This window comes from Pleurodeles waltl, chromosome 1_1 (genome assembly GCF_031143425.1).
Source record: "Pleurodeles waltl isolate 20211129_DDA chromosome 1_1, aPleWal1.hap1.20221129, whole genome shotgun sequence".
In the NCBI taxonomy this organism is placed as follows: domain Eukaryota; kingdom Metazoa; phylum Chordata; class Amphibia; order Caudata; family Salamandridae; genus Pleurodeles; species Pleurodeles waltl.
In genome coordinates, this window is record NC_090436.1 from 129,323,774 (window position 1) to 129,339,086 (window position 15,313).

The 15,313-nt window shown below is 42.9% G+C and overlaps 1 protein-coding gene across 1 annotated transcript in view; it reads right to left on the reverse strand.

Moving 5' to 3' along the window:
* PSTPIP2 (proline-serine-threonine phosphatase interacting protein 2) overlaps positions 1 to 15,313 on the reverse strand; it is a 326,413-nt gene that overhangs the window by 95,029 nt on the left and 216,071 nt on the right. The window contains exons 6-7 of the mRNA XM_069218855.1: positions 10,411 to 10,473; positions 6,890 to 6,988 (exon numbers count right to left, since the gene is read on the reverse strand). Of these exons, the coding sequence (XP_069074956.1) occupies positions 6,890 to 6,988; positions 10,411 to 10,473 (162 nt within the window). The remainder of the gene's footprint in view (positions 1 to 6,889; positions 6,989 to 10,410; positions 10,474 to 15,313) is intronic.

Below are 15,313 nucleotides of genomic sequence, written 5' to 3' on the forward strand. Positions count from 1 at the left end.
CGATATGGATACGTTGTGGAACAGGCGAGAAATACACTTAATCCTGCTTCATATTCTGTACAAGAAACCTGACCCAGAGATGCACAGTGTTCTTATCAAGGCACATATTCTTGAGGGTGATGCCACTATGGGCAAAATTGGAACAAAGCTTGGATCTTTAAACACTGGACCTGTGAAGTTTCTATAAGGATTTGCTGAGACAGAAGAAGAATGTGACTTTAAAGACCTTGCGCGTGTGTGGAAAACGAGTTCTGACTGTCACACATTTGATGAACTTCGGTAAAGTGAGTTCAAGAGATCAGTCCTGCTAAGTGACCTTCTACCGACATTATATGTTGCGCATGGACACATTAAAAGAGCGTTCTCATTGATCATAAGATGTGTAAATGTTTTTGGTCATGCATATGTAGTGAAAGATTTGTGTGAATTTGGTTGGGAAAATATTGATGAGGTGCTAAAACCTACGAAATTTCTAAAGCCTCTACCCACAAAACTTACATGTACATGTACTTGCAAAACCCGTGCTACAAAAAGATGTCCCTGACGATATGCTCTTCTCAAATGTTCAACATTCTGCAAATGTACCACGAGTGATTGCCAAAACAAATAAAGTGAACTATGAAAATGTGTCTAAAACAGGAGTGAAAAACATTATTTTTTTTCACTCCTGTTTTAGACTATTATCGTCATTATTAGAATATTATTATATCAAGATAATAAACATTGTTTGGTATATACATAAAAGGATTAAAAACCATTATTATTTGTTTCATTTCTATATGTGTCTCTTCTTCCTCTATTATAGCCCCCGTTTTGGAAATTTCTGGGAGGGTTGGTCTGAGGAGTATTTTAAGTCTCTGTAAGACTACTTGACCCCCAAAACTTATGCTTTGGCACCAAAATGAAGTATATAGGTCTCATGGTTCCTGAAATATTACATCATCAGTGGAACACAGACACCATTTTTAAAAATGTCGTCCATAAAAATTTGGCCCGGATCAGCAATGTCTACTCTAGCTAGATTATTTTTCTAATGATCCAAAAACACAAAGAAAAATGCAAATCTCTGGACAACAATTTTTTTGCGAAGGTATATCGGGGGCCTGAATTAACTGGAATGAGGATGGCATTCTGAGACCTCTGCTGGGCGGTCCACACCATCACATACGTAATCCTCCCTATGCTAAGAAGGGGGAGTTCTGGGTTGCAACACAGGAATGTGAGCATTTAGAGAAGAGACAGCAGAGATTCCTGAAATACTGGAGGGCTGCAAAAACTCCTTGTGAGGTAAGGGAGTGAATGGCCACAGAGGTAAGCCGTCAGAAAGTGGCTTACCTGAGTTGAGTGTTTCATAACCTATCAAGGAGAGGAGTACTGTCTCGCTTGTTCATATGTATTTGCGGTACCATGTTCATGCACATGTACGAAGTTTCACTGTGCATCCAGGGCTTGTTTCTTAGTTGTTAAAAATGCTCTTCACAAGAGTTGTGTTGTTTTCCAAATCAGATCAGATCAGATGCAGGATCCTGGTTATGATTATGAGGCAACTGGATGGAACCTCATTTCAGTTCATTCACTGTAGGCCAGCTTGGTAGGGAAGACATCAGTAGCTGAGGAGAATATGTTAAAGGATACATCATATAAAAAGATTGACTTTGGACTGGAGACACCATATTCTGGGGTTCTTTGTTCCGAGAGAGCAGGGATCCATGGAGCAGATACCAGACACTCCTTGATTTCTGTTTTAAAAAACTATTTAAAGCCATTCAAGAGGGAACAGAGTTTTAGAAGCTTCTAGAGGTGATGGGAAGTCAAATGGAATTCTTGTTGACATTTCTGTCTATGTTTTTATAACATCTACACTGGCTGAAGGGGCAGAAATTACAGCAACTACAAATATTTATTTAAACATTGGCATACAAATACAGGGCAGAGGTCTAGCATCCTCTGAATTCCCTTTGAAGAGGCAAAGATGTTTGGAACAAAACAGGAGGAAATGTTACATCACCTGTTTGAAGAAAAGTTGCATTCTTATTCTTTTCAATCTTAAGGGTCCTCAATGATGGCAAATCAAATGTCAAGCAAGCCATTCTTCCGACAAACATCTAGAAGATGACCTGCACAAGCTTGTAATGCAAGGAGACAAAAGGGGAAGATCTTCAGAAGTCAGTCAGAACAGAAGGGGATGTCCCCTTTGCCCAGTGAATCACATTGCTCCTGACAATGCTAAAGAATGCCAGGTATGGTTTGTTTGAGATCAGATAAAACACTTCAGAGCACATGGGGTACAATCCCTCTTAGATTCTTGGGTCCTGAAGGCTCTCAGAGAGAGCTATCAAATCATATTTTCTTCTCATCCTCCAAAAACTGGGATAGTTCATATGTCTTGCCCTTCTAATCTAATCAAGAAGGAAGCAGTAAAAGCAAAAGTAAACAATGGATATCAGTCAAGTAACCTGGATGGAACAGCGGAAAGGGGTGTAATCAATAATGTTGTTGGTTCCGAAGGCGAAAGGATACTATAGATTACACAATGTTAACAATTAAAGAAAATCCCATTCAAGATGGATACACTTCAGAGAAGTGTTCCTTTAATTTCAAAAGCAACCTTTATGGTAATCTTAGCCTTCATGAACACATAGTTCTACTTTCCACTTGACCGTGGTCATCAGAAATTTCTAAGGTTGTGAATTGTAGGGAAACACTTACAATTCCAGGTTCTGCCCTTTGGTATCAGATTTTCTCCTAGGGTATTCACAAAGATGATGACTCCGTGGGTTTAACTTTTGCATGTCTCTGGATGGGAAGTGTTTCATATCTGGCCACTTGGCTTCTTCAGGCCCAATTAAAGAAAGAAATCCTGAGCAAATGGGGGCTGTGTTGACAGAATATTTAAGGTCTATACTTCTCTCAATGAGCAGGCAGACAGATGGTTTGGTGGGTACGGTACTTAGGCTCGATTGCAACAAGGTGTCTTGTCAGCCAAACTTTAAACGTAGCCCTAAATAAGGCGGGCAGTAGTCTGCCATGTTGGTGGAGGTAATGGCCTCCTCTGCCCTGGTTGTAGGCGGGCCGCTGGACAAAGTATAAATTGGGCTATTGAAATGAAATGAAAAATAACTACTACCCAAGCGGGGCACCAATGTGCTAAAAAACCTACTAAACCCAGGTTTCCTGAAAAGGAAACTAGCATCCCCTAAAGAGTCCTAAGACAATCACAAGGTAAAAAAGCTGTGTTTAAAGCTGTTTCCTAAATATCAAATGGCTTTTAGTCTCTGCCAGCTCCACAATTTAGCTGTGGCGATGGCAAAAGATCTGCCACACCATCTGGTCAGACGAAACCTAGCAACCACCACTAGCTTACGACTGGCTGAAATAAGTGCCCTGGGGGGACCATATCAGTGAATCTTGGATCTGATGAACCTCGGTCCTTGATTATTAAAAGCCTTGTGTGCAATGCATAAGGACTTGAAAATAATTATTTTTCTCACTGGAAGCCAGTGCATCCTCGAATGTTCTGCTGACAATGATTGGTGTTTAGGAACATCAAGGACAAGCCGGGCTGCCACATTTTGGATCATTTGACGCTTAATCAAGGAGGTTTTCTTAATGTTGGGATACAGAGCACTACAGTAGTCAAGCTGTGATGAAATAAATGCGAGGACTATTGTTTTATGAAACAAAATTAGGATGTACGGAAATATTTTTTTCAGAGACCTAATGATGTTCACACATGAGGAGACTGTACGATTGACCTGTGGTTCAAAAGAAAGATGATGGTCAAAGTCCACCCCATGTTTTTTCACAGAGTTGACAGGAACAGGGGAAAAGCCTAACACCTCTCACCACCAGTTGTTGTTCCATACAGAAGTATTGCAGCCAAACATAAGAACCTCTGCATTATCAGCATTTAGCTTTGAACAATTCTCCTTCATCCAAGTACAACTCGCCCTCATACAGTTGTTAAAGTTCCCGGCTACTGATTGCACATCCATTGTGATAGTAACTATAATTTGAGTGTCATCTGCACATGATAGCACTCGACGACCAAAAGACTGAATTCGCTTGGCAAGGGAGGATGCATAAAGATTAAACAAATTGGGGCTTAGGGAAGACCTCTGTGGTACCCTGCACAAGAAAATGAAGGGCTTTGCGACAAACTGTCCACACTTTACAGTCTGTGGTCTTTTTGACAGAAAAGATCTTAAAGGACTCAGGGCCTTACCCTTGATATCGCATTGGGATAGGCAGTCTGTCAGCAGTGATGGAGATTCTGTGTCAAATGCTGTGGATAGATCCAACATGATCAGGACCGCAGCCTCTCCAGCATCTACTAATAGTCTGATATCATTTACTGCCGCAATCAATGCAGATTCTGTGTAGTGCTAACTTCGAAAACCAGACTCTGAGGGATCCAGAAGGTTATGTGTTTCAATTAAAGTCATCAGCTGTTGATTAAGATATTTTTCCAGCACTTTAGCTGGAAAAGGTAGCAGGGATAGAGGATGATAGTTTGTCATATCTATAGAGTCTAAATTGTCTTTTTTTAGCAATGGCCTTACTATCGCCTCTTTTCATAACTTTGAAAAATAGGCCGAATCCACCACTAGACTAAATTTAGCAATTACTCAGCTACAAGGTCTGAAGCCAGATGACAAATTTTAGGTGGGCAGGGATCAGCTGGAGAGCCTGACTGAGTATTCTGAAGAAGCTTCCTAACTTCCCCTGATGAAACTTGCGAATAAGAGGATAGGAAAGCAGTACTTTATCCCATTGCCATCTATTAGTGAACCTGGAAGCTATTGTTCTTCTGAATTAATATAAATATCTGGCTTGTCCTACTTCTTAGAGTTTCAAATAAATAGTCATAACCTTTGATTGGAAAAAAGCTACCAAACTGTCACAGAAAGATTGACTTATTTCTGTATTACTTGGATTAGAGGGGGCATACAACGTATTGATAAAGCTCCTTATAGGAATTTGGAGCATTCATAATTCATTCTGAGCAATGTTTAGATTGTTTCTCAAAGATGGCTTGCTTGTGCTCCTTAATGGCTGCTCTATCTAGACCTTATCCTGAGGCTTATACTTTCTGCACCATTTGTGCGCTTGACTTCTACAAGATTGCCTCATAGACCTAAGTCTTTCTAAAACCCACAGGACCAACGGTCTATCCCTGTGACTACCAGAGCTCTTCATAGGTGCTAGCCTATTTACATCAATACCAAGCCATCCTGAAAAATCTGCTGCCGACTGAGCGACATCCTGATGGTGCATCATAGGTATCCTGGATAGTACTTTATTACAAGCAAACTCCAATATCTTTGTCCAATACCTTGTCATGAGTTTTGAGGGTCCTTTCCTATGTAAATTATTGAAGGTGATTCCATCAGGACTAACCCTATTGCCCAGTGGTTGGACCAACTTAAAGTGAGAATATCCTCCACCTTAAGATAATGTTTATTAGAAAAGATTCCAACCAAGGTACGACATCCTTGATGGGTAGGAGACTTGACAGTCTGAACAAGCCCAAAAGGGGCCTGGGTTTCAATCAACACGCTAGAATCACAACAAGTTGTGACTTCCAAATAAAAGTTGAAGTTCACCACCAGCGTAAAGTTAGACTGCTTTAAAACAACTGACCCAATTCTAACAAAGTTAAATCTGAGACATGGAGGGCGATAAACAAGCACTCCTGAGAAGGTTCGGCTATGATGGATTTTCAAATTAAAAATAACAGCCTCACTTAAAGAAGAAGTTTGAAGTAATAAGTATTAGAAGATTCAAAGTATGGTACAATTTCATTCCACTGTGTTCCGGTCCTGGAGACAGATCCAGCATACAGTGTCAGAAATACATGGGATTATGACCTATTCCTCACTTTTCAAGTAAGTGCAGTTGTCACAAAGTAACAAAGTTTAAATGTTTCTGCTTCACAAAGTCTTACCACTACTATTAACAAACCACTGAGTGGAAATAACCTGAGCTCTGGTCATTTCATGTCTGGCTTAATGACATTTGATCTGCATTGGCCTACCCAAAAAAACGATACCTATTATCAGTTGTTAGCTCTCGTGGCAGTGAAAGTATAACCACATCTAATGGACGATGAAAGAAATCTATGCACCTTGAAAAATATATTTTGAAAAAGGATGCTGGTACAGGTCAAAATTGGCCCTGGCTACATGGAAAATAGAAATCTTTGACTGCTCAAGAGACAGACCTGCCAGAAGGAGTGCAAATTGGGCCACATCCCTAGTAGTTTGATAGCGCTGGACGGTGGAAAGTCATTAAGCAATCCGTAAGAGTGACCCCCAATTATTCTACAGGAAAACCCAGAAAATGCAACTGTTCAACCACTACTATGACTTATAACAGAATGGGTGATGCAGTGACCAGATAATACTAGATGGATGAACTATAATCATTTGGCATCCACTATTAGAAGTATATTTATTACTACTATCACTCTTAAGTAACCTCCTCAGCAGAGCACCCTAATTGACTTATTAGATCAAAACCAGATCCCATGCCCTTATAGCCATTAAGTTAAGCCACATATCAAAATCAGAGTTATCTAGATTCAATGTGCAGTGTTTTGTACAGATAACTCTAAGTGAAGATGTTGCCAGCATAGAAAACGTTTTAAACACATTTGGTCCTACAAACACAAATACAGTAAAGGATCTGACATGACCTTTGAAGACATAATAGACTGGTGCTGGCAACAGCAGTCCCCGCACAGTTTCCAAAGCATTTGCCTCAGCCTGTGAGACCAAATACATGCTGTTAAATTCTTACCAGAACTGCTACATAGCAAGTCATGGAAAAGTTAAAAGAGGCGTAGTTTGATATAGATGACGACATTGCTTTTGTTGGTACAACATACCTTATCTTGTTGCTTCTGATTTACAATGTTTGCATTACGATTTAGAGCTTGGTCAGCGTCTTCTTTTTCTCGACATCTCTGTTCGTATGTGCGTTTTGCCTACATTGGTTATAAGAAAAAGGAGACATACATGAGGAACAAGGTGAAGATGCTGGCTGTCAACATAGAGAGGTAGGAACAAGTGCTATCTAACAAGTCAATGCAACTGAAGCTCTCTTATTATTGTATGCACGGATTATATCCACAGAGAGAAACAAACCAGAATATTTTATACCTTTCTGGTGAAGCTGATATATTGGGTGAGCTCTTTCTCCTTAAAACTTGATGCTGGCAAAAATGGATGACTCCCAGGTACCTGTTGGGAAGTGGCTAGAAAGCTACTCCTTTATAGGCGCTTAAAATGCTCAAGTCACTTACACTAAAATTCTAGGCTTCATTGTGTACCAAAATCTAATGTTGCTGCTATGGACTGCAAAACCAGCATCTTTCCTGCTTCATTTTCTAATGCATCGACTTCAAAATCTCCTACGCTACACGCAAAGTAATCCACTTTTGAATTCCACCACCCTACCCCTTCCTCCATCACAAAGATAAACTTCATTCAGCAGAAGTTGCTCAAGACACTAGGAGCAAGTTTTGATGTCTAACTGAAATCCCAAACATTATCGAATGAAGAACAATCATTCACCTTTCTCCTTCTAGAAGACAGCCAAATGCTACCCGATTGCAGCCCATACATAAAACTCTAAAAATGTACAGTTTCATTCTCGTTTTTGAGATGTACTTCCCTAGCGGCTAGGTCCAAGCTGTTTTAAAAGCCTTTAATAAATATTTAAACCTTATCTGTGCAATATTGAGGTTCAACTGAAACATGTGGCAATGGATTGCATGCTAAAGAGAAGGTGATATGCCTGTAACCCTGATGATGAACGTAATCTGTCAGTTTCTATTCTTCGGAGATCTTGTGTGATAGAAATAACATAATCACATTCTCTGTTTTTGGTCAACTTTATTTGTGCCTTCAGAGAATGTTGGCGATCCGCTTTGGCTAAGCTAATCTAGGAAGGCTGCTAAGGCTGCTGAATCTAGAGACAGTCTGAAAGATTGCTTTGCTGCCAATCAGAATGAGGGGCGTATCATAGGAGGCTGTGTGGGGACACCCCCACACTAAATGCATTCTTGGCTTTGTTGTTGGGTCTGACGGCCCTCAGTCGGGTCTGCTCCATTTTTTTCAGTTTTACAGAGACCTTTGATGTAAGCGAGAGATAGACAGAAACACCTCTTATGTTTGCTTTAATATACTATAATATTGCTCCATCTATAATAAAAATAGTGGGCATGTTTAGGTTTTACATGACTACTGACTTGCCTCTTAGTTTACTTATGGCAATGTCATTGGGGGCTGAGCCATGAATTTTTCTAAAAGTTATAACTTTTAATTAATGTCTGTCTATGCAGTGGTATAATCTGATGTACTAAAATGAAACACTTGCGTGTGCTAAAGAAATAAACTTTTTGGAATTTGAAGATTGTATGACATTTTGACGTTATGTTTTAACTATATACATGCCATATGTTTTCATGGCTCGGCTCAGCTCGTGCATGGACTGTTAGAGCCAAGCTAGATCCAAGGCTCGGCTCTGGCTCGACTTACGCATCGTCCTCTATTTGCGACTCTGGCTTAGTACATGGGACCATCAGTCATTTGATAAAATGATTTGTAAAAAGCAAGGGCTAGAAACATGAGCACTGCTGACATGCACAGATAGGACACAGACTTCTTGTAGCAGAGATGAAGAAGAGTGCTAGCAGTGAAAATACATTTAACATAAGTGATCAGAGCGCAGGGATTCTAGAACCTTGTGTTGTACATGACTGATGTCTCGAGTTCCCAAGGAGAACTACCAAGCAAAGGTGGAACTGGCAGGGACGTAGCTTCAGTTAGGGTGTCTGAGGGTGTGACACCCATCAAATAAATTCTTTGGTAGTGCGGTTTGGGTGCCTGTGTTGGGTTTGCTATGCCTATGTCAGTTTTTCTGTTTGTTCTCACTTCACTAAGGTGTTTTAACTTGTTAATTTTTTTATTGGGATTTTTAAATATAGATAGTGACCAGTTTACCAAAAAAGTAGTAAATCGACACTCACAACAGTACTCTTTGAATGGGTGCACATTAACTACTTTTTGGAATTCACAAGCATTGGCAGTACTAGGCTTGGAAAGCTATGCCAGTCTCAGGTTTTCAGGCACACCACCAGCAATCAAATACTCAAATGGTAATGGGATGAATGCTTGCAAATAGTTAAACCAGCAGCACTCACTTGGGGTAGCATTCTAACCCATGTGTTTCACCCACTGTGACACTCTACACAGAGGCACAACTAATGCAAATCAGTACTGACTCCGTTCCTTATCAGAACAGCCCATCCCTCCACCCTGCAGTCAGATGTGTTTTTTGTTGGGAAATTTGAGATTCACATCCACTGAATCTCATTGAGTAAGCTACCTCCCTAATCAGCAAGGCCTAAAAAAGGGGCCAGTTCTGTCTGGTCTCTCAAATCAAATTTGTCTCTTCATTTGGGCCAGCCCAATGTCGATCAGGCTGCCTGAAACATACTATGCTTTTTCAAGAAGGCTGCAGGAAGTCTTCAAGAAAGCTGCAAGATGTCTTCAAGAAGGCTGCAAGATGTCTTCTGTGAGGCAGCAGGATGAGAAGTACAAGATGCCCACTGAGGCACCATGGCCTGCTAAGATATCACATCCAGGCTAAAACGCAATGGGGAATGGAAATTGTTTGTGCTACACTGCTATGCTCGTGGAGCAAAAAACAGATTTTTTTGCTATTGACAATCATAGCAGTGGCACCTGTCATGCTGCTAGGATCATGATAGTACACACCCACAGGCTCTCTCAAAATGAGGCACCTCCATCATCACTCTCACTAATGAGAACTCTCCTTTCTTATAAAAAGGTATCCTAACACTCAAAGCACTTAGGACAAAATTATGATATATCGAGGCCAAAAATGACACCCGCCCACCCTGGGGGGTATCGCCGGAGTCACAATGGATGTACATAGATGTTGATTACACGGATACATACTTCTTATATCACTATATCAAGTGATGGACCCTGTGTTCCTCTGTGCGATGTGTGGCTGGGTGATATTACTGCCTGCACCAGTCATGTTGTTACACCTACTACAATCTATTGTGCTCATGCCCGGCTTCCTGTCTGGGTATTGCCCCACTCTTGCATCACATGTACCCTGCATGATACACTCTATGTGGCCTTCCCAACCCTTCTCGCACTGTGTTTGATCTTTTATTATCTATTTTTTTGCTACTGAAATGATGTATTTATTTGTGCTATCCATGTGTGCAAGCCGCTCATTTCAGTCTAATGATGCTTTATTTGCTCTGTGTGCCTTTGCAGGGTTGCCACTGCTGTTGTTGTAAAACAATAAAAATACATTTTAAATAAGGACAGAATTATAATTTAGCTGTTACAAAGAATCACTTACTTCCATTGTTTTCTTATACTGTGTCTGCTTCTGTTTATGAACTACATCCATTGCATTTTCTGTCTGAAAAAAAGAATACAAAATCAGTTTGCATGTTACATTTGAACATGGTGTATTTTTCCTCCCAATGAAGCACCAGCATTGAGTGGATGTAATACCTCTATATTCCAGTGCCCTTTAAGACTATTTGCGAGTGAGGGAAATGGAGTGCTTTCCAACTGGACACAGTAGATTATTTTTATGTCAGCGAGCCAGAAGAGCCCAAGGTCAAACTGAGGTCCACTGCTAGGCACACTCACTGACAATTCCCAATTCAGTACCTTTTCTCGGCTCTTTGTGGTCAGAGAAAACACTTTGAAACTTAGTAAAGCACGTTACATTTTCTTCAGTCCCTGAGTACTTTTCTCCAACGTGCTGCACTTCTCAAATCAGTTCTTCTGTGAAGCGCTTCTGTGTGCAGTTGGGGTTGGTACTTGACAAACACCTGCACAGCACAGATTCAGCCTAGTGTGTTGGACCTGGCCCTTTTGGCCAGGCATTTTGCCTTCACTCTCCTACCATGCGGAATTCATATTTGTTGGCATCGGAACTCTGTGGACTTTACCCCTGCTACCCAGTGCTAAGGTGCTTGTGTTCTATCCCTAAATATGGTAAAATTGGCCTTCACCTAACTGACATATTTAATGTACCTAGTCTCACTTAGGGTTTAGCCTACATCATACACAAGGTAATCTGACTCCAGCCCTGCCCTGCCCTGCTTTTTGCAACAGTAAACAATGATGAGCCAAACCCAATAAGGACCGGGGAATAGAAGGCTAGGGTTTGCCCCCACACAAAGACCGGCACTAGGGATATAAGGTGGTACTCTCCAACCTCACATCAGAACACTCCTGGACTTGTGGACAATACAGAAGAATGACTGTCCTGCTGCCCGAAAGACTGTCCTGTTGCTTGGAGAATTGCCTTGCTGTTTGAAGAAGGAAGATTGGACCTCCTTGCCCTGATCCTAGGCTGCACAGAGTGACTCCAAAGGTCAGTTGACTGACCACCTGTTTGAGCTACCGGGACACAGCAAGCTTCCAGAACAGAGCTCTGCAGCTTCCCAGCACCAACCAGACGTGCATGGGCCTGCTTAAGCCCTGCTGCTGGCCTTGCTGAAGTGTGTCTTGAATTGGTGCTCCCCAAGTCCTGGACCGTTGGCTGGCATCAGACAGCACTCCTTCCTGCCTAAGTGGAAGGTTCCATCAGATTCAGTGGTGCAAAGCAACGCAGGACCCCGCAAAGCCGCACAGCTCCAAACCAAAGGCTTTGCCGGAACCAAATTGAACTCTCACGGAGCAACGCTGAGCACAACCCACCTGAAAGCTTCATCAGATCTCATGGCAAGCAATGCAAAGTGCCACTGCTGGCTAAAATTTATATCAGAACCAACACTTAGTAACACAAGGCCTCGCAAAGTCTCACTGCATAGCTGAAGGCATCATAGAGACCGACATTGAGCAACGTGAGGCACCACAAAGCAAGGCCGCACAGACCTCGCATGAAGAACATATGATACAACTGTCAGTTGGCCAAACTCAGTCCTATTCCTGGCCTGCGCTCCCACGTGGTCATCCTGAACCTGTGACTTTGTCCAGGTTCAGTGCAACCAGATACCTGCAGATGTTGTTTTGTGCGTTTTAAATCAAAGGCAATGGTCCAACTGGATTCAATTTAAGCACAGATTTTGGATGAGCCAAATTAAATTTTGGCTTACACTGAATGCGAAAACATGTATGTGACACACTGGAGCCCAGAGTGAAGATTTAATGTAACCCACAAAACAAAAACATTTAAAAAACAAAATCATATGACAGTAAATGTACAGGGTGCATACATAGAGAATGGGCAAACAGCGTCCCAAAATAAGGAACCATATAATCGTGAAAAATCCCATATTGCAGAGAACACTTTCAAACTATGTGATCTACAGCACACTTGAATTGTTGGAATTAATCACAGTACATCAACATTTCACCAACATTAAATTGTGTACAAAAGTGTAGACAATGTTTCGAACCAAGTTGTAGTATGAGGTTCTCTTCAGCACAATATAAAATAAGGGACACCTGATCGAAACCAAGGATAAACACAGGGTCTCATCATTTAGACTAAATGGGTCAGGGAACACTATAGGCTATAGTGTGAGGTAAATAATTCCCTAAGGGTCGAGAATTCACAGGATATGTGAAGTCTCAGGTGTCGTTAATCACAACCAAAAGTGCAATTAATGCACAGAGTGCTTGAAAAGATCAGAGAGGCACTACCCTTCGTCAGTGGTGTAACGAAACTTGAGTGGGCCCCTGCAAAGTACATGTATGTCACCCTTTCGGACTTTTCTAAAGCTCTCAAGCCTGGGTACTAGCTGAGGGGGCCCCCTCGCATTGCGGGGGCATTTGTTACGCCACTGCCCTTCGTGCCAATACCAAACTGTAAAAATAAGAGCACTAAAACCATACTTACGCAGAAGCAGAAGGCCTGAAGGGATGTAACAGAGATGATCAGTGCAATTCAGTTAAAACAAAATAGGAAACATTTATATATAAGGGCTTAAAGAGCACTTATAGACCAAGTAGTAGACTGTCGGGTGGAAAAATGCTGGAAGAACCAGCCCAATCAGGTCTCTAACAGCCCAGAAGGTTCATGGTAAAGAGCAGTGCACCGTCCCTGTCTCCTCCTGGGTTATTGCACTGCTAGAATCTGGGAATAATGGGTCAAGCGGCCAGGGAAGCAGTACACGTCACTGTCAGACCAGGTGTCTCCTGGCGCGCGCACAATAGAAAATCTGAAGGCTTAACTATGGCCACTTATCAAAGTAAAGTTTGGTCCTCTAGCAGACGTATTGGAAAAAGGGAAAAGGATAAGAAAAAAATGAATGAGCAAGAGGGAGGGGTAAAAAATGGAATAAAATGGGAAAAGGAACTGTGTAAAGAAAACATCTATGAAAAAATAGTTATGCAAAAAAAAAGGGGTGATGCTGTAATGGAAAATTAAAACACCCATCACGTGATAAAGTAGAGTATAAGCAAACACAAGCTGTAGTCACTAATGCTTAAAAAATAAACATATAACATTTTTGACAGACCAAAATAGCCATGTCCATGAGTATATTATAGATAGATTACGTGGATGTGAGATCCCTGCTGTATGGGATGCCAGGGGGTATGCAGAAAGGAACTGGCATGCCATGCAAATCTAATAGAATTGTTGCTATGAGTCCAACAAAGTGCTGTAGAGGCCCATGTGGCCTGTGGATTTATAGCACCCTGCCATGGGAAAGCTTGGGGCAAGAGTGGGTGCTACCTGCTGTGACCAAACCGTATCTTCCTGTGCAACATAGACCGGGCAGATCCTCCAAGACATGGCAGCAGACCAAAATGGACTGCTATTCTGAGGCTGTGGGAGAGGGGTCCCCGTCAGGCCTCAGAGAGCAGGGGTGATGGGGGATCACGTTAAACTCCATGGTGGACACGTCTCATGCTCAAATCCTGGCTGCTACCACGGGCCTCAAACAAACCAGAGAGCAGAAAATGGTTGTCAACTCCCTTGTACATTAACCTTTGCGCCATTAACTGTGAGAGCCTATCTGGACGAGAGCCTCAACGATGCTGAGGGTAGATCACAGAGGTGTAGCCTCTTCGTTCTTTGTGGGTTTTCCAGAACGTGCAGAAGGGATGACCCTGGAGCAATTCCCAGAAAGAGAGAGTCCTGATCCCCAACCCTCTCCTGGGGCCCATCATGAGCGATGATTGGATGATTCCTCAACTATAGGCATACAGTCCCTAGAAATGTGTCAGAATTCAAGGAGACATTCGATTTGAGGGACACACTGTCTATGTCTTTCCTGACTATAATAGGAGAGTCCAGACAAAGAGGAAATCATATTTGGCGGTGAAGCAGTAACAGCGGAAACTGATCAGAAGCTGCATGTTCTTATTCCTGGAGAAACTGCGGCTGCTGTACAAAGACATTCGCATTTCTTTGTCACACCAGAGGATGTGTGGACCTGCTCGCACTGCTATCCCTAGTGGAGCTGCTGTAAGCGTGCTCCTCAGGCCCTTGAACCCCTAGGGAGTGGCACACAAGACAACATCCCTGCTGCCTCCCTGCTGCCCCGCTGCCCTGGATGTTGACATGGCCTTTACCGAGGCCACTCGGCAGTGGTTCACCTGGGAACTGGACTTAAGATGTAGGCTGCGCAGGTGGAGAGCAACCGGACCTGCTGGATGCACAGAGGCGGGAAGGTGACAGTGGACAAAGTGAGCTCTTGCAGGAATCTGCATCACAGTGAGTGAGCGGCGAGTGGGAGTCTCATATCACCTCTGCCCTGCCTTTGCAGCAACTTTAGCAGACCCATGAGACAAGGGGTTTACGAGCACTGGACTGGCGGGGACTCACTCTGACCCACCCCCCCCTGCCTGCCACGACATCGAGGAAGTGCTGGGCAGCAGCGGGTCCACGAACAATGGTCGGTGAACCGCCGCTGTGGTGCCTGTGGCTCCTGGTGCCCTGGGACTCTGAAGAGGAAGGTGATAGTGGTGGCGCAGCAGAGGGGGGCATATCTCCTTCTTCTGCTGGCGGCTGGGCTGGTGCCGCCTGTGGTGGTGGTGGGCCCACAGGCTGCGATCGGCAGTGGTGTGTCTGCCGCTGCCGTCCTGTAGCCTCTGCCATAATTGCTGTGGATCGGGGGTCACCTAGCCGACTATACACCTAAAGGGGTCAATACTGCACAGTTGCACTGGAGAGAAGGTGAGCCCTGAGTGGAGAGCCCTTCTAGTGTGGCCCTCCTGTGAGTGTCCCGCACTACAATCCCCAGGGGAAAGTGATCCCCATCATCTACTTGGGCCTCCCCATCAGCTCTAAG